Raw genomic sequence first — 25,990 nt, 5'->3', positions numbered from 1 at the left:
TGTCAATGTTTGACTGTACAGAATATTTACTTTTAAATTTTAATGGAAGAAACATATTATTTCAGTGTTGTTTAGTTATTTTATGGCACATAAATTTTTTTTCAATATTTCGAAATCAAATTTTTTTGGAAGCTTAACCAGCCAATGGGAGATCGCCAAGTTTGACAGTTCTGACGTCATTTTCCCGATGTAAACAGAAACAGAAAGCTTGGAGTTTTGGTTTGGATTCTGTGTCGCTCAGCTGAGAGGGCTCTTGATAGGTATATTGGGGAAAAAAACGCTGGCATCAAAAATATTATAATTGAAATAATTTGATTCTTTCTTTAAATTAAAATATCAAGAACAACCCTGATCATTTATAAAGTAAGTTTTGATCTAATTTCACAATTTAATATTAATTTCTATTATAATTATTTCATTTAACCTTATGCCCTTGTGAAAATATCAACAATTTAGGAATCAATAAATAAAACCTTTAATCGTTATTAATTGAATGAATTTAAATTTGATATTTCTTTAATGCTATATTTTTTAATTTACATGCTTTAAATAGTTTTCCATTTTTAATATATATATATCATGATTTCCAAATAAATTTATCTTATGTATTTAATTAATATATAGTTAATATTTCAAACACAAAATTTAAATTTTTTGTTAAAACTTTTTTTCAGTAAAATTTAATATTTATAAAAATTAACTTTAAGATTCGTGCATAAAATTTTATGTTTCTGAAAACTAGCTTGAATTTCTTTATCTTAAATTACGAATTTTCTAATGTCATTGAGCATTAGAAAATAGTAATAAAAATTGCAAAAAAAAAAAAAAAAAAAAAAACTAAGTTTTTGAAACCTTAGAATTTAACAAGGAAAATATTTACTTGTTTTTTAATTACTGTTCGATTTTCAATGTAAATTAAGTCAATTTAAATTGACTTTTGAAATGAATATCGTAGTAAGCAATTAAAATAAATAAATAAAAACTCAAAAATAAACCAGCGCAAATTTTATATCGCTTATTAATATTTCCTCGATGAGTTTAAAATAGTTGTCTATTTTTTCAAAATTCGTTAAACTTAATTTTTTTTTCTTTAAAAAAGATATTATTTTTCACAAACTAATTTTAATTAAATTTTACAAGTGAAAGGACATTTCTCTACAAAATTTCATTAGAGAGAGTTGAGCACAAATAGAAGGAGAAAAAAAAAACAAAAAAACTTATAATGATTTTTTCCAGTGCCCACAGACCATCATCTAGCCTTAGTAACACAAACAACCATTACTTTAAGGGATCGGTAAAAAATTGAAAAAGTTTTTGTTTATCATGCTGTATCAGGAGTTTTTAACACTTTTAGACTTTATACTGTGGCGTAACTATCACTATAAATATTAAATAACAATTCACTCGTATAGAAGACGTAAAAACTCATTGTTAGAATTTAGAAATTTATTACGGATCTAATTCAGAATTTTAAAAATCGATGGAACATTTTCCGTAACAATTTAGCCCCACACAAAATATGCTTATAACGCAAAGTAGTTAATTTTCTGTAATATAAATAAATTAGAATAAATAAAATCTCTGATTTTTATAAGATGTATAGAAAGTATAACTTAATTAAACGCTCTATTCGACATTATGCATCGTAAAATGAGAGATTAATTCCTCAATTTAGTAAAAAATAATGAAATACTCACTAGAGTTTATAAAGAATTTTTAATTGTTTTGAAAAGTGCAAATTAAAAACTAGCCTAAAGATACAACTTTTTATTTTGTAAACAACCCCTTTCTATTAACTCAATGGCATTAATTTTTTTATGAGTTTTCTTTTTTTTTCTCGCAGTAAGCTTTCACGCGTGCAGAAAGGGACTGTGGAAGTACAGGGAATAAAACCGTTCCAGTCCGTTGAATGGATTGGGGTTACTAAACTTGCAACGTTCTTCTTAACCCTTTTCCAATGGGGTTGTATAAATTATTTTAAATTATTGTTTATCTCCATTGTTTTGTTTGCATGATTCAAAACTTTATTCACTTGTGGGTATTCATTTTTACTGTAAAAACGAATGAAATCTTAATAAACGGCTTTAATTCCAAGAATAAAATTATTTATAAATGCATTTATTAGTACTTTCTGTCGAGTGAAAGAGATGGGGAAGCATAGGGCACCATGCAGTTCAAAAAGCGGTTCTCCGAACAAACTTATGGGAGCAACCTGAAAATTTAAACCAATATGCATCAGGTCCTTGGTGCATTAACTACTTTAAGTACGATTTTTTTAAAAACTGGTATCAAATAATTTTGTCCATAAACAGCAATGGTGCAACGGAGCACCCAAGAGAGGGTAAAGAGTCGTAATTTTTCTGCTCAGCATTAACTAGCTTTCTTACCTTATAATAAATGCTCTTAAAGGGGTTGGGACAATATCACAAAAGTGTCAAACAACAATCTTTGCAAAAGGGACATTTTACCCTAAATTGTTACTTAGTATTGTTTAAAGAAAGGTATTTCAACAAGTTACAGCTATTTCCTATAGATGGTCTACTAGATAACAACACACAGAAAGAAACAACATATTCTTAAAATAGAAATTATGATGTTTTTTATTAAAAAACGCTGATATATATATATTTTATAAATTTTAAACTTTTAAAGAAATTAATGCCTTTAATTGTTTATTATTTTTTACAGTGTTAAAAGCAGCTTGTAATTCATTGAATAAAATTTCAAAAAATATGCAGTGATTATCATTTTTTTTAAAATTCATTGTTCTAATACTATATAAGCTAAATTGTAAACAATTATATTATTACTTGATAACAGTCGGAACAAACTTGCATTATTAATTAAATTTATATAAAATATGTTTTTTCTTCGTAATTTCAGAATAAATATTCTTTTATCTAAAATATCCTAAATATAACTTATTATTAGAAGCTAAGAAGCACTCAATTCATAATATAAATGATTTTGTAATCATGGCTTAAAGTGAAAAATTGTTTTGGGGCACCCAATTATAAAAAATACGACGAAGCAGTTGTATTCCAGCACAGTAATAGTATTATTAAATATACTTTTGTTCGGAAAACGGCTGATTATTGAGTTAAAAAAGGCAAAGAAAATAAGAAAGAGGCAAAAAGCGTTTTTTTCTTTTCTCTTTTTTGTAAACGCAATTTAGTGTTAATTTGGGTCTTCTTAATAATTTCATAGAATAATCTCTTTAAGAGTACAAAGAGAACAATGCGTATTCACATAATTTGAATTAGGTCACAAAAGCTTACTGTTCTACGTATTAGTATGTATAGTGCATAACGCTATGCTATGTTTGGAGTAGATTGTTACCACGGAAACTGGGTAATCCAGGAACAACTGTTTAAGATGAATGATGAAATTGATTTTTTTTAATATACATTTATACTGTTCATTTCTCCCTCATCAAAAAAAAAAAGTTTTATTTCCTAACTTATATCTTTTATAAAACGCATTTAGATTTTCCTCTATTTTTTAAAAAATTTTTTTGTATGTTTATTATTGCGTATTTATATACTTTCTCATTTATTTTTGTGTAAAGATTTAAATTTTTTTTCTTTTTAACTCTGTCAAGTACAACTTTCTTTGGCAACATTTCAGTAAAACAATAAGAGAGAGCTAAGTGAAGAAACGTTTTAGGCCTTGACAATATTCATAAGCTGAAATGGCAAGTTTTAGGTCTCGAACAATATTCAGGAACTGAAAAGCAGACAAAAAGAACAGATTTAAGTAAATGCTTCAAGCAACAAACAAATAATCAAGAATATTCATGCTAGATTATAGATAAAGTGAAGCCCATTAGCATAAATGAAATATCATTCGAAGAATATTGTTTTTGTTCATTGTTTTCAAGAAATAAAAATCGCTATTTCAAATTATATCTATCATTTTCATTCTTCGAGAATGATGCTTCTATTTCAATCCGTCCAATTTGTTTTCATTAACGTGCTGTGAAGGAAATAAAAAAAAAGAAGGCTGACGTCAAATCAATAACATCTGGATTGATTTAAATCTTCCGTGGTTTGGTTTGTATCCACAACAGAAAATGAACAGACGCCAAAATGTCCTTCAATGTCAGCCACTTATTTGTTTAGAAAATTGTGCATTCACTTTTTCTTTTTCCTGCCTTCTTTACCTTCTGAATCCCTTTCATTAGGTAAGGGCCAAGTGTTGCGCAAAGACCAGATTAAGATAGCCAATTGTATTCTTAGGAAACGTGGAAGGAATGTGAGTAATTGACATCCTTCCATGTTTTATTTTCATTTCTCACCCATTTTTACCCTCTCAACAATTGACGCAAGATGGTTTTTAACCATCTCACTCACTGCTTTTTCTTTTTTCATCCCAGAGTTTTTCTTCTTCTTTTTTTTACTGTTTTTTTTATTAAACCATTTATGCACCGTCAAGAAAGTTAGTGTGACTCATTAGTATTATACAGTCACGTTCGGTCATCCAGGTTCTACTAAATGGTGTTATTTTATTTATTTTCATGGTTGAAAAATTGATGATTGACTGCGGTTCATCAAAAAAATCATTTTAGTAGACATCGTTTAATGCCTGTAGTAGCCATATTAAAATAGTCAATTTTTAGCATTGTTTTTATTAATAACTAATAAATCTATTTTGAAAGGCTTTTCTTTCTTTCTATTCCTTTTTTATTTGAATCATCTACACCAGTGTTTCCCTAACTTATGACTTTTGTGTACCCTTTCTAAATATGATATTGTTTTTGCTGTGATAAAAAAATAGCACAAAAGTTAAAATTGTGTGTTGTAACTGTTGATACCACTAATAATTGAATGTTAACTCTGCGAAAAATAACCAATAGAAAAATAAGTGATCGTAAATTTTCATGGCTAGCTTTGTTTTTTAAAAGAAAAGATCTGAAATTTTCGTTTGTTGCAAGATATTTCGCATAAGAACGCGTACCCCCGTTAAACTGTCTCCGTGCCCTGGGGGTACGCGTACCACACTGCTCTACACTCTAGAATATTTTAACGCCAAAAAAGCGCCCCCCCCTATTGAAACTAAATTGAATTTAAACGCGAATTAAAAATCAACTGCTAAAAATGTTATAAAAAATAGTGTGTTTAAATATGCACAATAATAGAAGGGGCAAAAGGGAAAGAAATATTTGCTGACTTACAAATGAAGTAAAAAAACAACAATTAAAAATTAAAATTAAAATAACAAAAATAACCTTTGCTTAACTATGCACCATACGAAGAAAGATAAAGGGGACAAAATGTTTTTCAAAATTATTACGGTATAATTTTAAAATAATATCATCAAAGTTGACTATTTTAAATTAGCACAAATTTTAACAAAATAAAATCGTGGTATAAGAAACATTGCCAATAGTATTTAAGTATTATAACGATAAATAAAATAATTTTTAATTTTAAGCAGAGGCAAATTTTGTTTTACTAATAAATAATAACTGGATTTTAAAAATTTTCCCAACCCGTTTTAAGTCATTTTTAAAAATTATATCATATACAAATAGTAAGCATACCAGCATATTTTTATTTGAGGTAAATGAAGTGCAAAATCTTTAATTGTTTTCTTATTTTTTATATGCTTTTTAAAATAGAAAAATGTTTTGGATTTTTTTTTTTTTGAAAACTAAACGTACATCAAAAATTTGCACGTTTAAATCTACATTAAAATCGTCTGAGAATTATTTTATACAATTTATTTTCGTTTTTTTTTTTCTCTCCCCATTTAGAATTTTTCCATTAGCTAGAAAAAAGAACAAGTATACAATTGCATTGCTTAACTTACATTTCCTGTCAGTTTCTTGATTCTTAAATTACCTATAAAAATCTATGATGATAAAGAAATAAAACTATTTTTTCAGTCACGTTTCGAAAAACTGAAACTCGATACGAGTGCCTAAATATAAATTTTTAATTTCTCAACAGTTAATTAGACATGTATTTTAAACGAGTAAAATTTACAAAGAATAATTTAATACTTTTCATGCTGTTTATAATTTAAAATTCTATTTACTAAAAATAATTTTCAATTTTCATAGGTGAAATTTTTTTTTCCAAGACGATCCCAATTTTTTGCTCCACTTTCTTATCTTCTCCCAAATACTGTGTAAAACTGTTTTCTTTGCAGAAGTAGTGATAAGGCAGTGGAAACACATTTAAGGGTTAAATGATTATTGCAGATAAGAGGTAGTTGCAAAAAGCTAAGAGAATCGAAGGGAAAAAAATATTCATATTCGCTTTAATTTGTAATTTTATTCTATCACTATTCGATCTACCACCTTGCTTTTATTCGATTTGTTAGGTGGATCGGAAAGTAATGTCGTTTCGGGGCATTTGATATTTGTTATCAAGATATTATTCTTAATCAATAATATATTCTCCTTCGTTAGCAACAACCTTTCAATGCCGGATCGAAAGTGAATCGACAAAATGAATTGGTTTTTAAGACTAACGAATATTTAATGCGCCGAAATGAGATTACTTTCCGGTCCACCTAATATTAAATACGAAATGTATTAATGGTTTGTTGAATCCATCAATACACGAAATGAGTATTTCAAACGTTATTTCTTATTTCTACTTATTATTAGACGAAAGTTTGATTTTCCATTTTGCTTTATTAATGAGTTAAATAATTAAATTATAAAGAAATAAAAAAAAAAATTGAATTTTAAAATTTTTTCTCCCTAGGGTTTAATAACCATTTTATTATATGGAAAGTATGCTTACATTTACTAAAAGCACTGGATTTTAAATATGTTAGCAGTTTAAAATTATTTAATTACAAACCAATGAACAATTAGTAAAATCAAAAATTTGTCTTACAGCTATTATATGCTTATTGCTTTCGTAAAGCGCAGTAACTTCTAAGCAATTATTTAAATTTAATAACTAAATTAAAATAATTTATCATTAATTTTCACATTTAACTTTCAAGCTCTTAATACATATTAAAAATATATATACGTATTACAGTTAAATACTTGAAATGATTGTTCAAATGCTATAAACGAATTATTAATTTTGACTCCCAAACTATTTATTTAAATAATTAATGTTCTATTAGGATGTGTTTGAGCAGTTATTAAAACGTTTTTCAATTTTTTTTCAATTCAATAATCAATCTTTTCGATTTGCTTATACTTGTCAGACGTTCATTATCACAACTTGTTTCTTAACCTTTCCATTTCATATGAGCCTTTTTTATTACCATTTTATATTATACTCAATTGCTAATCGAAAATGTCTCAATTTCAACAACAAATAATTCAAAAAAGTTTTTTTTGTTTACTTTTTAACAAGAACTACATAGGTTACATTAATTACATGGGTGTAATATTTAAAACCATTATAGACTTGACATAGATATAACACGAAAAATAATTAAATGGCATTGTCAGAAATTCAATTAACCTTATAGCAGAGAGCGGGGTAATGAGCCATGGACGCAATGTTAGGGGTTTTCAACACTTGTCTTGCTTTCAGAGAAATAAGTTCATGGTGTTTCATTTGAATCCNTAGTGTTTTTATCACACTTAGTGCAACCATATTTGCAAATTACTTAATTGAAATTAATTACAGTCGAACTCGTTTATAACGAGCTCGGATTTAACGAGAACTCGGATTTACCGAGGGAAACGAGAATATTTGGTTGGATCAATGTTAAGTCTATGGAACAGAAGTCGCTTTTAACGAGCAAGACCCGGTTTTAGCGAGCAATATTTTTCTGTCTGGCATCTTTTTTCTCATCTTTTTTTCAAAATGATAGTAATGAAAGTATGCTGACAAACAAATGAAAGTAAGCTGACAAACTATTTTAAATATGTAGATTAATGAAAAAAATAAATGTTTTGGTAAGAATCTTTTCCTTTATTTTTCTTTCCGTTTATGTTTCCTTTCCTCTAAGACTGTAGCGCAACTAGAAATTTTTTGCTGGCTTGGGGTGGAGTTAGTTGTCACTAAATTAAGATAAGTATTTAATTAAATTAATGTAATTAAAGTAAGTAAGTATTAATTAAATTGACTCAATAATTTGACCTCCCAAGCCCCCCCCCCTTCTCTTCTGGTTGCACGTCTGCCTTAAGAACCCGTTTATTACGAGCACTCGGATTTAACGAGTACATGTTACGGTCCCTTTGTGCTCGTTATAAACGAGTTCGACTGTATATGAATATTATCGATAAAAATTTTTATTAGCCCATAAAATGCAACATTGGAGTAAGTTTTTAATTATGAAAAAATTGGCCTATAAAAGTTTCTTTTTTTTTTTTTTTTTTTTTTTTTTTTTTTTTTTTTTTTTTTTTTTTTTTTTTTTACCTTTTTCCTAAACTGCGACTTTCCTCCATATTTGCGTTTTGTGCCATTTTCAAAACAATAATAGACGGCACTGGCTAAAGATTGGCTATTGCAAACTCATAGAATTGATGAAATAGCACATTATTTGCAAAAAAGCATTATTTCATTCGACGACAGCTTTCAAAAAACTATTTTAGAACCGAACGAGAGAGAGGTATTTTTTTAAAAAAAAAAGAATTATATATTATTTGAATTAGAGAGTGCTATTTAATAAAAAAATTCTATTAAGAGAAACGCCCACCACAGCATTTATCATATTTTAAATTAAAAACAGACAAACCCTAAACTGCTTTAATTATTACAAATTTTGATAAACCATTTCCCCACACACAACCTAAGAATGAATCTATTTTTGCCTCCTTTCTTCCTATATTTTTATTGCTGTACTTTGATGTAAATAAAAATAAAGTGTCAATTATACTAAAAAAAATTCGTTATTGATTTCTTTTTCCCGTTTCATTATAATCGTTTGATAAATGCGAGGTTCCACAACTTTGGGTGTCCTCAAGACCTTTCCTTGTTTTCTCTTTTCTATCCACTTGCCATTCTAAAGCTGTTAAAAAATTTAAATAAATATATTAATTAATTCCTAAAAATAATTAATAAATGAAATTTTAACAGACTTTTAAAAAAATTCCTTGGACAACATTTTGATGCGAGAATTTTACTGATGAGATCATTAGTTTTTGAGTTTATGCTAAAAAAAAAAATTTTTTTTTGTTGTCATTTTTGGGTGAAAACCCATATAATTTGTGGTACAACAATTTTTACTACGGTAAGACATTACTTGATTAACATCTTCATTCAAAAATATACAAATTGGAAATCACATGCTTCAAGCCCTCAAAATTAGACGCCCATTTTCGAGACTTGCCACACACGAATGGTATCATATTTTTTTAAGCGAATGAAGTTTTTTAGTCGAGCACATTTGTATTCGATTTTATGTTTTGCTTTTTCGGCCAAAATTCAATCATATTTAGAGCGCGTGTTCTAGTGATGGGAAGAAAAAAATATTTTTCAAAAATATTCTTGAGAGATTAAAAACTCGATATTATGCAGCTGTTTTTGTTTTACTTTTATCGGAGAGTGACGTTTTTTAGATGCCACAAAAAAAGCACCGATCTCAACAAGGAAGTGCCACTTTTGTCCTCAAAATAAACTCTGCTCATCTTATTTGCTCTATTCAGCCAGATAATGGATGAAATATGACGAAAATAGAACGTGCGCAAAACGTGATTATTGGGCAATTGATGCGTAGGATTACATCGTGATATTTTTTTATCTATATTTAGTCTTTGCATGAATTGTAAAAGCTGAGTTCGAACAAATCGAAACCAATTTATATCAGTTTTATCTTTTGTTTGTAAATCTGTATTGTTGATTTTATGATTCGAAAACAAATAAATTTGTTTTTGAAATTCGTAGATAAATATGGGTGCATGTGGAATGCGTGATATCATATTTTTGTACCTCGCTTATTTATTTTTAACCTTTCCAAATGAATATTTTTCATGGCAATTCGTGGTTAATTTTGAACTGTTCAAATATATACTATCCCGCCCTCCTGTAATCGCGATTGTAAGGTAGGTATTTGGTTGTAGTAATTTATTTTATTTTATAACCGACACAATTCTGAGTTTACGACTATCAATGTTCAACTCCGTAGCCTTGTAATTTTGAACCCAATCCAGAAGACAAGGGAACTCCTGGTTCAAGTATTGGGAGACATTTTCCTTCGTAGAGAACTTTTTGATGGAACTAACCCGCATTTGCGCTGCTTGAAAAAAAAACACGTAAACCTCCCGCGGTTAGCCTGATGGCAAGGGGACTCTTACCCATGGTCCGTCTGCCACTGAGGATATTTTATGCCAGTACTTTGGTTGTTGCGAGCCTGGCGGAATTCGTAGCTACCAGCCATCGTTGGGATTTGAACCAAGTTCACCTCATTTTAAGGCGAGCACTCTATCCCCTAACCCACCACGGCTCTGATTGTTGCATATGGCAAAAATAACAGTCACTACTAGCCACAGGACGACTAAATACGACAAATGGCGATTAAAAAGTTGTTTGCTAATCGTTACCCGATCGCCCCTTTTTTTTCGTCAAAAATGCACCCCATTTACATTTTATTCTTATTATTTCAATATATAAGGAATTATTATGAGTGATATTTATAATATTTTGAAAACTACTTTATTTATTTTCTTAAAATTTTTCTTCGTTTTAGAAATGAATAGTGTAATGTTTACCATCTTTTGAAAAATGCTTCAAATGAAACGCTTTACATTAATTATATCAACAGTTTTTTTTTTTTTTATAGTTATTTTAAACTTTTAATGTTTGAAAAAATGACCACTGTTAAAAATGCTACCACTGACCAGTAACAAAATTTTCTAATTATCCCATATAGTTGCTCGTAACTAAGTTCGCAGTAATTTTTTGGAACAAGAGAATGAATAATTAATTTTTTTTTAGAATTGTTGTGTATATACTTCGCTATGAATGTTAATTTAAAAAAAAAATGGATACGATTGAAAAGTAATAAAAATGTTATTTATTCTTTATTATTTCTAAGTTATTTAATTTGGCTATTTTTAGACTCCTTGAATTTCTTTTACTTATTAACAAGATAAAATAAATTTATTCATAAAGTTATGTGTCGTAAAAAAAACTTAACGTTTTCCTCTTTTTCATATTGACTGAATGAAAGCTGCATTCGTAGAACAATAGGTAAGACCAAGTTTTGAAAAGCTGTGTAAATACGGGACTTCCGGTAGCAATAACAACAACGCTTTGATGAAATTGATGATTGTATAATAAACTGGAGAAAAATATCCTTAAATTATTTCCTACCTAAGATGTAACAATTATACACACCTCAATTATTGAAATGGTTTAAAAATCATCTAATTAAAAGGAATCCATTGGTCGTTTAATTGGTATAATTCTTCTTTTTTATATCCTTTTATTTCCACCCTACGCCTCTGAAGCTTGGGCAATGACAAAACTGGAGGATAATTGTATCGCAATTTTTGAGAGAAAGATTTTACGGGGTGAACTTGGTGGTGTAAATGAAAACAATAACTGGAGAAGGAGATTTAACTTTGAACTGTACAAGATTTATAAACAACCTGATATTATTAAATACATAGAAATAAATAGAATGAATTGGATAGCTCACGTGATTCGAATGAGTGACGACAACACAATAAAAAAGATATTGCTTTTTAGACCCACTGGAAAAAGAAAGCGAGGAAGGCCGCGGTTGAGATGGGCTGACTCAGTGGAGTCTTATTTTCTCGCAATTAATGAAAAAAATTGGAGATCAAAGATAAATCGGAAGTCGCCGTGGAGAAATCTTCAGAGGAAGGCATTGGCTCACATTGGGTCATTGGTTCACATCGTCTGGCCAACTATGATGATGATGATTATTTCCACCCTCTATCTTCGAATTTTTCCTTGTTTTGAAAAATAAACCTTTTTATTTTTTAGTGACAGTAATGGGAACAATAAAATAGAATACAAACATCAATATTATCCTCTAAATGGCGATAATTTGAATTCTGGTGAAAGCTGGGCAATTCGTCTACTGTTAACAGCGGTTCGCAATGATCACACTACAGTCGAAAAATATCCTTTGTGGTAGACGGATCATGTGCTGGAGTCCTCTCAATGTCAGGATGACCGTGGGAGATTTTTCTCTCCATGTAACGCATGTCAAGGTTTCCCTTAGCCACGGTGTCTCTAGGGATAAAGCACTCGCCTCCCAATGAGGTAACCCAGGTTCAATCCCAGAGTTGGCTGGTCGATATGAATTCTGCTTCCGGCTCGCACCGACCACAGTACTGACATAAAATATTCTTAGTGGTAGACGGATCATGGGCTAATCATGGGAGAGTTTCGTGGTTTTCCTCTTTATATAACGCAAATGTGGGCTAGTTCCATCAAAAAACCTCCAAGAAGCCTAGTTTTTCTCAATGGTTGATCCAGGAGTTCCCTTTCCTCTTAGATTAGATTTAAAATTACAAGGCTACGGTGCTACGCATTGATAGTCGTAAACTCAGAATTGGATCGGCTGTTTAATGACGGTTATAAAATAAAAAAATGTTTGTTTCAAGTGTTACATTGTCTTCTGAGTTGAGTTCAGAATTACATAGCAACGAAGTCGAGCACTGATAACAATAAATCAGATTTGGATTGGCTGTTCAATACCAGTGATAAAATAAAATAACTTGCATATAAATATAAACAGCTATTTTTTTTTTTAGTCTTAAAGTTTTTATTTCCTACTTCAAAACGATACTCGAATTTCAAAATTTAACTGTTCAATTTTTTTTAACATTTTGAAGTTACATACCCAGAGCGTTTTTATCGCTAACATTTAATAACTCTTTACTATGATGATTTTTTTTTAAAATTTTTGTTTATGTTTAACTAATCCTTACTATAACTAAACCTTACACTTGATTCCAGCTGTGACGTAAGCATTTACTATTCACAGATCATTAGGAAATGTAGACGTTTTTTTTCCTTCCTTCGAGTTAGAATAAATGATAATGATGGTGGTTGTTGAAAAGAGAATGAAGGTGATTGTTAAAAGAGAGACTGGTGTTGAAATGAAAATATTGCTTCAAGGAATGAAAGAATATAATGTTTACAAAGCTATTACTCAAGCTTTATTTTTTTAAAGTAAATTAAAAATACTAAAGAAAAATTAGTAATGAAAACACCAGTTAAATTAAAAATGTGTGTTTTATATTTAAAAATTAACAGTATTTGATTCAACTTATAACTAATTGGGCATAAACTGGTAAAAATTTTCTTTGGTTTTCGGAAAGATTTATTAATAATTTTTATTATATATATTTTAAAAAAATATGGTTAAAAATTGCAATTATGTATATCTTACCAACTTTCTTTTTTCTATAATTCAATTTTATGTTTATACACAATGACAATATTTTGATTTTTTGTATTTCAAACTTCTTTAAACTTTCTGAGTGTTAATCTCTTTTCGGTTTTAAATCTGAAATTTTAAGACAAAATCTACGCAGAAAAAATGTTCGATTCATAATTGTTTCACAACATAAATATTAAATTAGTTAACTTATGAAATGACTTTTGTATAGATTATCTTCTTAAAAAATTATTTAATTTTTCAGAAGTGTACTTATTTTTTTAGAAAATGTTTCATTTTCATCAAATTAAAAAAATATATTAAAGTAAATAATGTTGTTGAAATATAAATCTGAATTTTAGTTTTACAGCAATAAGTTTATTATGTATGCATAGATGGATTGCACTATATATTTTAGAGGGACTATTGTGTTTCATTTTTTTTTCAAAGCCTAAATGAATTCAAATGTCAATACCGAGAGATAAAACTAACTCAATTTTGGCCGCTGTCCTTCCCAAAAAAAGAGGAGAAAAAAGCAATCTTTCTTATAGCATATTGCTGTTGTCTAAAACAATGCGAAATAAAGCTTTAAATAAGCTCTTTTTTTCCGCTGATCAATAAAAGAGTTCGATGCTAATGCAAATGATATGTTTAAAAAAGTAGTTTTAAAATGTTTTATACGTTGAAAACACTCTGTATGTCTTAAAACTTCAAAAACAAACGCTAACTTCCAAAAAACAAGTCTCTCGGTGAAAAAAAGCAATTCTTTCTTAATTGCATTTTGCTGTTGCCAAACAAATTGTGAAATAAAGCTTTAAATGTGTCAAGTGCTCTTTCTTACAGCTGATGATTATTTTTAGTTACGGACCTGAGCAACTGTAGCAAATAGACATTAGCTCGTATAAATGTCCTTCTATAAGTTCACCTTGCTCTTCAGTTGGATAAGGTGCTCTAAAGAACACCTAGCGTCTAAAATTAACCTACCTAAAACACGACCTTGGCCACGAAAAAATCCGAATCACTGTTCTAAGCAGCATTCTATCAATAAATGAATTAAAAAAACTACTGCCAGAATTCTCTGTTAGACAGCGCGGAGTCAGTTTAATTGAGAATTTCTACATGTTGGAAAGAAGTCAAAGATTTCCCAAGTGAAATTTTGCATAACAGTTGAAATGGGTACCAAGTAAAGGCCTACTAGATTACTGGGGCGATTTGAGAACTATCTTTAGAATTCTACGAAAATCGGTGGGTCTTGAACTAACACAGGTGGCGTTGCTTAAATATTTTTTGTTCATTTATAAATGTCAAACGATTTCTGTTTTTGCTTCGGCATTAAATTATACTTACGTCATCATAGAAAAAAAAACAAATGGAGAGAAAATGGTTGCTGTTATACATCTGTTTTCAAAGTTGAAGCAATTTTATTATTGCTCTAAAGTTGCCATTATTGCAAAAAATCAATTATAAGATAGGTAATATTTTCTTTTTTATCTATCGAAATTATGTTAAACTTTTATGCATAAGGAGAAAAATAAAGTGGCAAAATAATCCCCCACTAATCATAATTTCAATTGCTCCGACCGTTATTTATTATTAAAATCATTATTTAATATCCTAGTTCGTAAAGTGGATTTTTTTTAATTAACCGAATTTCAAAAATGTAAAAATTGACATGTTTCTGCTGATAATAAATAAATAACGATCTATTTCTCCTCTCCAAATACACATTCAGGAACTTAAACTCTAAACTTTTTAATCACAGAGTATTCATTAATCACAACCCTTAATATATACTTTCAAAATTCTTGTCAGAAATAAAATAAAAAGAAGTGCATACAGTAAATGTCACAATATTTAAATGAGGAAGGAAAAAACTTCTAGAAATCTTTTAATCCTCCAATGACGAAGGGGGAATCAGAAACATAAAAACCAGTTTGATTGCTGGAGAAATTTACAAGATGTTTCTTATAAACATCTTTCAACTCTTCTTTATATTCTTATTTACTTCCTTATATTTTATGTTGTGAATCCGAATTTCTCTATAACGATGCGGCATCATTTTTTTACTCATTTAAGTATTAACCAATTATCTTTAATTTGTGTATTTTAGTTCACTTTTGAAGACGATTCTAAAAAAATATATTAGTAGTATACGATACTAAACATTTTGCATATTAGCTGTCATTTTTTTGAAAGTGAAATAGTACTATTTGGAACAAGTTAGTCGTTTACTATTTTTTTACGATTTTGATAATTATTGTTTCATTTTTAAGTTTCATCAAATTATAGTGTTAAAAATATTCCTCAACCTAAACTCCTCTTCATGGACTTATACCGAGTTAACAAAAATAACGGCTCATATAATTGTATGATAATCAAACTTTTTTCTAATTTGTGTTAGTACAATACATTTAGTACAATGCAAATTGTGACTTATTTAAGAATGCATGTTTTACTAAATGGCGAAAAATACTACACCATCACATTTTTATGTTTATTATTAAATTGTGTAGCAAATAAACTAAGTTTTTTCTCTCCTTAATTGTGATATTTCAGAAATAGTTTGTCAAATGAGTTAGCTCATCCCAGAACTTGTCTTCATGAAAAGCGTAAGAATGCTTGACTAAGTAAAACGAATATCGATCTCTGGCTTCATGCCAAGGATTTGTTGTTCGCACGAAAGGCGCGGTTTTCTTTTCTTCTTCAATCATAAATAGAAGAATAAAAAAACTTAAACTTTTATTAATACTTTAATTTATACACCAAGTACACCCTGCTGCGCAATTATTAATTAATAAAAATACAACAGTTTTGCCGAATTTCAACTTCTATGTTTGTCTGAAAATTTAAAACTATAATAATGTGTGTGTTAAGATTATTTTTTTTAAAAATTATATTGGAATATTTTATTGTTACACAATTTCCTACGCCTATCATCACAGCCCACACTTACGGATGTGGTTTGTGTAGTGGTTCCTATTTCAATAAATTACGTTTCAATTATTGTAAGTGAGAGTTCTAAATATCAAGAACTTTGTGTTGAGTTTACCATTGTCAAAATTTTTAAATTCATTTAAACCTCAACCTAAACTCCTCTTGAATATTGAAATATACTAAGAAATTTAAATGGCATTTTTAAAAATATGATTTAAACTTAAAATTAAACAAACTTGCCTATTAGAATTAGAAGCTTTGTTCATGTGGCGGACATGCATGGAGATTTCACATTTAAAATTAAACAGCTAAATTCAAAATTATTACTTATTTTATTTTTGTTTATTCTGTGTTTTTATTATTACTTATTATGTTCTTATTATTTATAATTTTCTTATTATTTCGCATTTTTATAATCTCTTATTGTATTCTTATTATTACTCGTATTCTTAATAGTTCGTATTTAATTATTACTAATTCCTGTTCATTATTGCCTAATATTTCGTATTATAAGGTATAAGTAAGTTCGTAAAGTTTTAATTTCTGTGACTGACAAAATTAAAAGAGACAGTCACAAAAGCTTTCTAAATTTCAAACATAAAGAAAAAATTTCTTATATCTGTAAGTAATTATTATCTATTTATATATTATTTATTTTTATTGCTTTCTTCTTTTTAACTTTGATGAATTTAAATCAATGTTGATACTTGAAAATCTTCTTTATTTGTATAAAATATTGAGGGGAACTTATAGAGATTTCTATTCATTTGGGTTGGGGGACAATCATGATATAAGTTTATCTATAGATTACAATACTACGAAACCATAAACTTATAAAAAAAAAATTCTTCACCTTTTTCTTACGGCTGGTACAACATGTGGACCACTTGTGATGGTGCGACATGGTATACCGTAAGCAAAAGTTTAAAGAAGAACCAAAACTTTTGCACGTGAAATTTAGCATATAATTTAAAAATTTAGTTAACTAAAAAAAATATTTTATGCAATTTTTGTAAATCATAAGGAATTACCCAAAAATAATAACAAAATTCGTTCTCAAAATGTTCCCAAGTGTCCCCAACAAAGATTTCACTTACAGGAAAACCAACGATGGGGCATAATTGTACTTCACATGCACATTTTGTTCAACGAAAAATTAACAATTTATTTTCTTCGAAGAATACTATTAATTTTTACCAAAGATAGGACACGCGGCTACGATGACCCAGCCCTTTTTGTCAGTAGATAATACTGACATAAGCGACTATGACAAAATATAACTACATATATCATAAGCAAACAGAATTAATATATGTGCTCTCATAAATTCGAAAATTGTAAGAGCTAAAATAAAATCAGACAGGATAATTTTAATGATTCAATTTTTACAAAGGAAATACAAAAAGTTACTAAAATATTGAAAGAAACATTAAAAATAATTTTCTTACTTAACTGTTAGCGAATTAAAAATTATTCAGGTGTGTTAAATTTGATATTGCGTGTCTTGCCTAAATGAATGATTCGTCAAACCTGATTAAATGATTCATCGTCTAAAAAATACTGATTTATGGTGATCACGCAACCAATAAATATGTCAGCTTCAGTTAATATTGTGCTATTTACTTATTTATATTTGCATTGAAGAAAATATTTTAAAAAATATAGTTTTAAATATTTTTCTACGTTTTCGTTATTTCGCTTTCATGTCTATGAGGCAATGCAATTGAAATTTCGATCGCTTTCGAATTAGCCAAATCACTCTAATTTCTAATTCTGTAATTTTCTGTCTGTTGACAATCAATTGTCTTCTGACTGCTACAACCAAATTGGCATCAATTTATCGCCAAACAGTATTTATCTTCGATCAAAATTCAGAACAGTTTCCGATTAAGTAGATTGCTCGAATCTCATTTAGAATCGCCATAGGAAATTCATACTCAGTTAAAGTTCTGACTAACTAAAGTGCTCAAAACTCTATTGGAGTTCTGTACTGGATGAAAATATATGTTGCAATCGTATCCTAAATCTTACAAGCACAATTTATGTCACCAAATTGAACTTATTGTCAATCGAAATTTCGATGACTTTATGACTAGCTAGAGTGTTCCAGTTTTTACAGGTGCTTTGTATATGCTGCCAATACAAATAATTGCAATTCTTAAATGATTCAAGCAAACTTTTTTCCCATCTTACGTTCATTCGAAATTTCTACCCCTTTCCGACATAAGCAAACTGAAACAAAACTAAGATGAAGAAAATATTCGAGTAAAATAAATATTGCTAACAGCATAGGAAACAGTAAATAGATCGCGTGCAATTTCAGAATTTAGCGACGCTCTTTCGTTTGTTGAATGATATTGATGTTTAGTGTAGTATGTATCTGCGTTATAATATTTAATATATATATTTTTTTTAATTGTAGGATCAGCTTTAAAAAATAGCCTTCAAAACTTCTTCTATTTAAATTAGTAAGAGAGTGAAAAAGTTGCTTTGTTAAGTATGCTGCGAGCCATTGCTGGATATATTTTGGGAGGGATCCTTAGCGATCCACCTCAAGAAACCCTGGAATGTGAAACTCAAGAAGTAAATGATTGGCTAGTCGTCAATATGCCTAGTGAGTATAAAATAAATTGATTCACTTCTCATTAAATTAGTGTTTTTTTGTTTCATAAATGTAAAATTTTTCATAAATAGTGACGCATTTAAGTAATTATTTTTAGAATTTAAAAAGTGTTTAATTTACGTCAGAAGAAAAGGAAGAAAAATTGTTCAACTTCTTTTTTACATTATAATTTCATCACTTTTTTTTCATAAAATTTTTTTAAAACATTTGGTTATTACAAATTATATCAATGATTAAAGTTAACTAGCTCAAATGTAAATATACACTATCACGTAATTCTTTCTTTACTGTCCGCAGTATAATACATATAACCAATCGCTTTGATTCCAGCAGCCTAAGATTACGCGCACGTGACGTCAATTCTGTACACTATCGCATTACATCTCGTATTAGTACATGTATGTAGGAATCTTCAGTTTTTTCTTTTGTAATGTTGCGGATTTAACGAGATTATCTCCAAAGGTGACCCAGGCCACAGCTAGCTTAATCTATTATTCTGGATATGTTTGTATATAAACTCAAAATATATCTACATAAACTTCTAAATTAGAATAATTTTTTTAATCTTTTTTAAAGTTAATTAATTGCTGTATTTATATATAATTAAACATGTTGGTTTTTATATCATATAATTGAAAAATTTTGTTCCTGATCTGAATTGCATTTAAAAAAAAGTGTTGTGGATCCAATGAGAGAACAGAGGAATGAGACTAACGGTAAATGCGAAGAAATGCTGCAAGTGATTTATTTAAACTAACGTTGAAATCCAAACAAAACGTTTACATTTGGATGGTTGATCGAAAAGGCAACCACTTTCACCATTCAACAGACATTGCAAAAATGTAGGTCATTAAGAGGAGAAATCTACCATATTCATAATTTTATTTTTGTTTAGTTTAAAACAATCGCTTAACAGTCGATCCATATAGGCTTTGCGACAATCAATGTTCAAGTCCTTGTAATTCTGAATCTAAGGCAAGGAAACTTTTGAATCAAGCACTGGCAGAAACCGTCTAGTGTGGAGGTCGTGCGTTACACTAAAATTTAAATTATGAAAACTTATTATGATTAGCCCGACGGAAAGGAAGTTTTGACCTATGATGAGTATAACGCTGGGAATATGTCAGCACTGTGGACGATGCGATTCGGTAGTAATACGAAAATGATGGAAAATAACATTTATTTATCAAATGCATCATAAATGATGATACATTAATGAAAAATAGATGCTACATTTTATGGAAAGGTGTTATAATTGATTTGGTTTCAAGCCGTGCCCGGCTTATAAAATCCCAGGACACACTTTATAACAAAACATAATTCCTGATACATCTAGCTTTATCATTTTAGAGTAAAATTAACCTGCATAACGCAAAGCTAAGGAAAACAAATAAAAAAATTTTTAAATCAAAAGCATCGTTCTAATTTATACATTTCTTTTCCAGATAAACTTGACGAAAGTGATTTAGATTTCGAAAGTGATACTGAATCTGAAATTGATGAGGACGACATCTTAGCATGCTTGCCAATATTGATGACTGTTGACGAACTGGAGTATAATGACTCTCTGGACGCACAAGTATCACTAGACAATATTCCTCGTTCGTCTCTAATCCCCGAGGACATTATGAGGGGCAGTATGATATTGCAATACAACTCTGCTCAATGTGCGAGTGATTTGCTCGCCAATGAAAACACTTACGTCTATCCCTATCTTCCGCAAAATAAATGTTGTCAGTTGATGATAACATACCCTGGTTATGAATACTCTTGGAAGGATTCTTTGGACAAAACAGCGGCTGTTAAGATATTGAAAAAATTGAGAGCTTATCGTCAAGAGAATTCAAAGAAATCAAATACCAATCCTGAACTTACCTGCAATCCTGTTCAAACACCTACCTACATCAATCATCGTCCACCAGTAGCTTCTTCTAAAACAGGTAATTTTCTTTTCTTTTTCAAATTTCAACAAAAAAAATAGAAATTAAGAATTGCAATAGAAAATATTTTTCATATTAAATAAAAAAGAAATAAAATCTGTCTTCCTCAAAGATAGAGCCTATAACCTACTAGCTATAAAGCGAACGTCTTAACCATTGCACTACGCATTCGTATTTTTTGCATATTTTTTTCCCTTCATTTTTATACTAAAAGAGCTAATACTTATGGGGGAGTTATATCTTGACCCAAAGGCAGCAGTTGCGCAACACTTTTTCACCATTCTAATGTTTTTGACCGAGCTCACTAATTTTCAGCTTGATTTTGTTTCCATAGCAGGTTTGCAGATTCCTAGTATGATTAACCAAATACACAATAATGTCTATTAAAAATCAAATGATAACAAAATATTTGAAGACATTTTACTGAACACCAATTCAGGATTTTCTGTAGTGGTCATTCTTAACATACATTTTTAGAATACTTGGCAAAAATGAAGTAAAACAAAGTCTACACACGAGGGGGCAGCGAATAATTATTGAACTAGTGTAAAACAAAAACGCTATCGAAATCTTACAAATTACCACTGCAGAATCCAGAACTGAAAATTTCAAAACATGTTTGATTGCAGGTGAAAATCACATCGAGAAGTGGAAAGGTGATTATTTAAGTTTTATTCTTTTTTTCCTAAGCTGCCTTCCGTACTAGTGACTCCAAAAGTATCCATGGTGTTTTTGCTTCAGTTGTCGTTTGTAACGACACTTGGACAAGCCAGACTTGCCAGCCATTGGTCTTTTACAAATTAAGTCAGTAAGGTGCGCATTTCGTTTACAAGAGAGCATCCCAAGGGTGAAAGTACGTCTTGATTCAGAACCCCGAGGATAGATGGCAGCACCACTTTTATATATTTGAGTAACCGCTTATTCAATTTAGACATAGATTTGAAGGGGAAGGAGATTTTATCCAAATCCTTGTACGCATGGTACTGATTAGCAACCGACCACAGGACTTTCGATTCCACAGATTTTACAAGCACGTATACTACATATACTCGGTGGGTCTTGTGAAGTCGAGGATCGAACCCCGGACCCTTCGTTCCGGGGTCCTTTAACCACTGGGCATCAGCCCGTTTTTGTTTCTTCCTAGCTTTATGATTAATTTGTGACTTCTAATGAGCTTATTTTATTTGAACTCCTTTTTAGACGAATTCAATAAATATACGCCACAGCTAAAAAATCTTAGTGTTTTATTATTTATAGACGCATCCTGTTAATATATATATATATATATATATATATATATGTTTTTTAATTCTATTTACAGATCTACTGCAACAAATCAAAGAGATCCAGCCATCCCAAAAAGCCAAAGAGATCGCCTTGAAAAAACACGTCACTAGATCACAGCTCAACAGACAAAATAAAAACTATATTTATTGCACAAGCGCTAAAACGAACAGGCGAAAAGACTTGCAGCGAAATCATTCCGGAGCGAATAACAATCGCAAATGTTATTAAATGAGTATTAATTCTCTCTAATTTTGAAATAACCCCTTTTTTCTGGCTTGTATGTCCACCTTTTTCTCTCGGCTTAAAAAGTATAATTGAGTAAGGAAAAAATTTACTCTTATAATACTTTTATTTGCGTTACATATTATTGTTTTAAATTGTCTTATAGCAAATATATTTATTTGAAATGTTTAAGTATAATTTTAAATCGAAATATTTTATGTTTTTAATTAAAATATTTATACACTTTAAAGTTTTAGTTTTTTTTTAATTGCAACTTAAAATTTATCTTTACGCTTTCAATCCAAATAGAGAGCTACGTATTTTAGTTTATATTACCATAAAAAGTACTAAATGGAAGTACATTTTGTAAACTTGTCACTCAACTAGACATATCTAAAATTCTGTCGTTCTAAAATTATTCAGACAATCTCTATTTGTTATAGAAACTCTATCATAATTCATTAATAAATTATATCGTTGATTATGAAATGATTAATAAAAAATTAACATTTGTTAAAAATTTATTTCTGAGATTGTTAAATTGTTTAATTAATTAAATTTGGAAATAGAAGCAAAGCTTAAGTACTCTTACCCAGATAGCAGGCGAACTTATGATAAACGTTTTAGTTTCATTTGGTTAGCATAGAAAGGCTAATTAATCCTTTTTTACGCTTAGTAGAAATATTATTATGCCAAGCTTGTTTCCTTAAATATTGAATAAATAAGCATGCAAAAAACTTACAAAAAAATATTTTTTAGCTTTTACTATAAACCTTGATTGGCCCTTTTTTTTCATTCTATCTTTGTTTAGGTTCTCAAATGCAACATTTTGTTGGTGTTGAAAACTTAATGATCAGACCAACCTTCACTTTTAAAAAAGTTACAGAAAGTATATAAAACCTTGTCTCAGTGATGGTCTAAAATAAACCATGAGAAGGTGGATTAATCTTTGGTTTGAGAACGCTATCTATTCTTCATTTGCAAATGACGATTCATCCTCGATTTCAGGAGGTTTTTCTACCCTTGTTTTGTAAAGGCAGATTCAATCTCGATATAAAAGGGTTGTAAATACTAGCCTCATGCGAACCTCAGAGAGTACATTAGCATAGTTTAACATTGTTTCAAGCTTGCATGGTTCATTTGCTTATCATTTATAAACCTTGAGTTTTGTGGTAAAGGTTGTTGCTGACATTAAAATCAACCTTACACTGCTGTCTGGGTATTACTCTTACTGATTTGAAAAATGCAAATATTATAGTGATCGCTAATTATAGAGAATATGATAATAAGCAAAGTGAAAAATTTTTAAATAAAAATCGTAAATAAAATTTTATGCAAGTTCGGAACTGTTAAATTTATTTCAATATGTCATTTTGAAACGGATGATCGCCATTTTTATAAATCACTGCATAAAAGAATTGTTGAATTATGCCGTACAGAGAGTAAAATTTTATAAAAATTGCATGAAGCTTCCCATATAGGGAAAAAGTTCTTACAAGAGAAAGATCAAAGGGGAAAAAAATCACTACGTAAAAATAACCATTGAGTTATAGAATGTAAATAGTAAAAATCGTTTAGGGCTATTTTAAGAAGGGCATTAAACTATAATATAGTCAAATATTTAACTTTCACTTCTTTTATAATAAATGCAAATCATTTTATCCACTAGTCATAATCTTTAATGACACAAAAGTTCAATTAAATGACATTATTTTATTATGTAATAACTTATCTATTTTATTGTGTGAAATGACAGAGTTTAAAATAATTCCTTGAGCTTTTTTAAAATCAAGAGTTATTATAAATTACTTAAAATAACATGTCGTATTCTTGTAGCTTGAATATCCCTAACACGATATATATTAAACGTTCTCTAGTTAGTTAAGGGAAAAATTAAAAATAAATTCAGAATTTGAGCTTTTGTTGACTAATAAATGACGATCTCACTTGCGTTGTAATTTATTATACCCATATTATGAAATAGTGATATATAAAAGAGCATCGTTTGATTCAACAGAAATCTGTAATTAAAAGAATGCTCTGCTAAGTATTTATCATATTTGCCGAAACTTTACCAAAACTTTTATAAGTCAGTTTAAAAATGAATGAACAATTTCTAAAAAGTTCTGGAAATAATTTAACGCTTGCAAAATCTAGAAAGTCTGCAACAAATGTTAGAAGATGGTGAACCATCATGCAGAAAGCACCAGCAATGTATATAAAAATAATAATTTGATTGTTTAGTGAATAGTTGTTTAGTTAGCAACAATAACTTGTTTGTACCATAAGCTTTGTACTGCCACAAATATTTAACAAAATACTGATCTATGTTTTTCTTTTGTTGTTCTGATGTCTTTTATGTGATGATATTTAATGTAAAATGCTATAATTCTTTTTATATGTCTAATTTGGTTTCTCAACTTCAGTCAATTTAATTCAATCAAATGTCTAATTCATTTGAGGACTGAATGGGGGAAAAAAAACATCAGTGAATTGTTGATCTATGTAAGATTTGCAGTGGTATATTTTAAAATTTCCTGTTCAAATGCATTATGATAATCAAAGGATAATCTCACAATCTAATCTTCATATCACCAGGTCGCTGAATTTCAGTTCAGAAATTAAGTTTTAAATATGGAAAACTGTAGAAAAGTTTTATGTTTATACTATAAATATTGATCGACGTTTGTAAATTACAGTGAATAAATAAAACAAATTAAAAGGAATTAAAAAAAAACAGGCAGTAAATTTATAACAGTTATTTGTAAATTATCATGTAGTCTACTTTTGTAAAGCTGGATCAATTTAAATAGGGTAAATTTTCATTTGAATTTTTTCTTTTTAACAGTTACTCCAACCTAAAGCTCATTTTCTGAATTTAGCTAAATATTTCTTTCAATATGTTTGTTCACTAAATCATATGTGAGGTAAAGCTGAAAATAAGGGAAATACTGAATAAAATACTTCACTAAAGAAGTAAAATAATTTAACTTAGTTTTGTTGATTTTAAACATGGCTTAAGGCCTCCCCTATGTAATATGCAATGCTAATCAATGCTGTGCCCTTCAGTATTAATTTTATATTAAGACAAAGTTAAAAATAAAAGCAGCCCAGTGAAGGTATTAAAAAAAGAATGAGCTGCTTGAATTGTTTATGAGTGCGCATCATTTAAAAAATATAAAGCCTACATGGATAGCAAAATGTTGAGAAACCAAATAATAATTCATTAACTGATTGAAAAGATGAAGTAGCATTATGTTGTCTGTTCAATTATATCACATAATTTATTTTCTTGGAAGCTTGAAAAATTGTTGCAATTCTACCTTAAAAATTGTTTTACAAAACTTTTGCTTATTATGTTATTACTTATTATAATTTGTAATGTGAATTTCTATTTATTGAACTTTTATGTAGTTTATTTGCGTTGCATATTGGCTGAATTTTAAATTATAAATGATTTGTAAATAGAATAATATATTTTTAAGTCATGAAATATTTATAAGTGGTAACATTTTATTTTATATTTCATAAGAGTGTACTGCATCCAGCACAGTTTTTAATTTTTTGTCATTGTTATCATGTTTTATCAGCATTTTGCTAAATATTTAATTTTCTCACCCATCACAACCAATAAAATATTTCATGGTTGCGAACATGCATTTTGCATCCTTGTGCTTTTTCTTTTCACGGACAAATTGACGGT

General features: G+C 29.0%; 1 protein-coding gene across 2 annotated transcripts; it reads left to right on the top strand.

Moving 5' to 3' along the window:
• Positions 1 to 178: 178 nt before the first annotated feature.
• LOC107437705 (uncharacterized) lies at positions 179 to 25,946 on the top strand. 2 transcript variants are annotated; one of them, XM_016049789.3, is made up of 4 exons: positions 179 to 363; positions 18,638 to 18,829; positions 20,284 to 20,778; positions 22,100 to 25,946. In XM_016049789.3, exons 2-4 carry the CDS (start codon positions 18,715 to 18,717, stop codon positions 22,291 to 22,293), a joined length of 804 nt encoding a protein of 267 aa, XP_015905275.1. In that variant the 5' UTR covers positions 179 to 363; positions 18,638 to 18,714; the 3' UTR covers positions 22,294 to 25,946. The 2 variants fall into 2 exon arrangements, with proteins under 2 accessions (XP_015905275.1, XP_071042494.1); XM_071186393.1 differs by lacking the exon at positions 179 to 363 and adding an exon at positions 9,853 to 9,967.
• Positions 25,947 to 25,990: the final 44 nt, after the last annotated feature.

This window comes from Parasteatoda tepidariorum, chromosome 10 (genome assembly GCF_043381705.1).
Source record: "Parasteatoda tepidariorum isolate YZ-2023 chromosome 10, CAS_Ptep_4.0, whole genome shotgun sequence".
NCBI lineage: Eukaryota > Metazoa > Arthropoda > Arachnida > Araneae > Theridiidae > Parasteatoda > Parasteatoda tepidariorum.
This window is presented reverse-complemented; position numbering and strand designations above follow the sequence as displayed.

What these genes read in the sequence shown, in the direction of transcription:
- LOC107437705 (XM_016049789.3), top strand. Translation starts at nt 18,715, where the DNA reads ATGCTGCGAGCCATTGCTGGATATATTTTGGGAGGGATCCTTAGCGAT. An exon ending in GCTAGTCGTCAATATGCCTA is followed by an intron (nt 18,830 to 20,283) that starts GTGAGTATAAAA and finishes TTTCTTTTCCAG; the next exon opens with ATAAACTTGACGAAAGTGAT. An exon ending in AGTAGCTTCTTCTAAAACAG is followed by an intron (nt 20,779 to 22,099) that starts GTAATTTTCTTT and finishes TTCTATTTACAG; the next exon opens with ATCTACTGCAACAAATCAAA.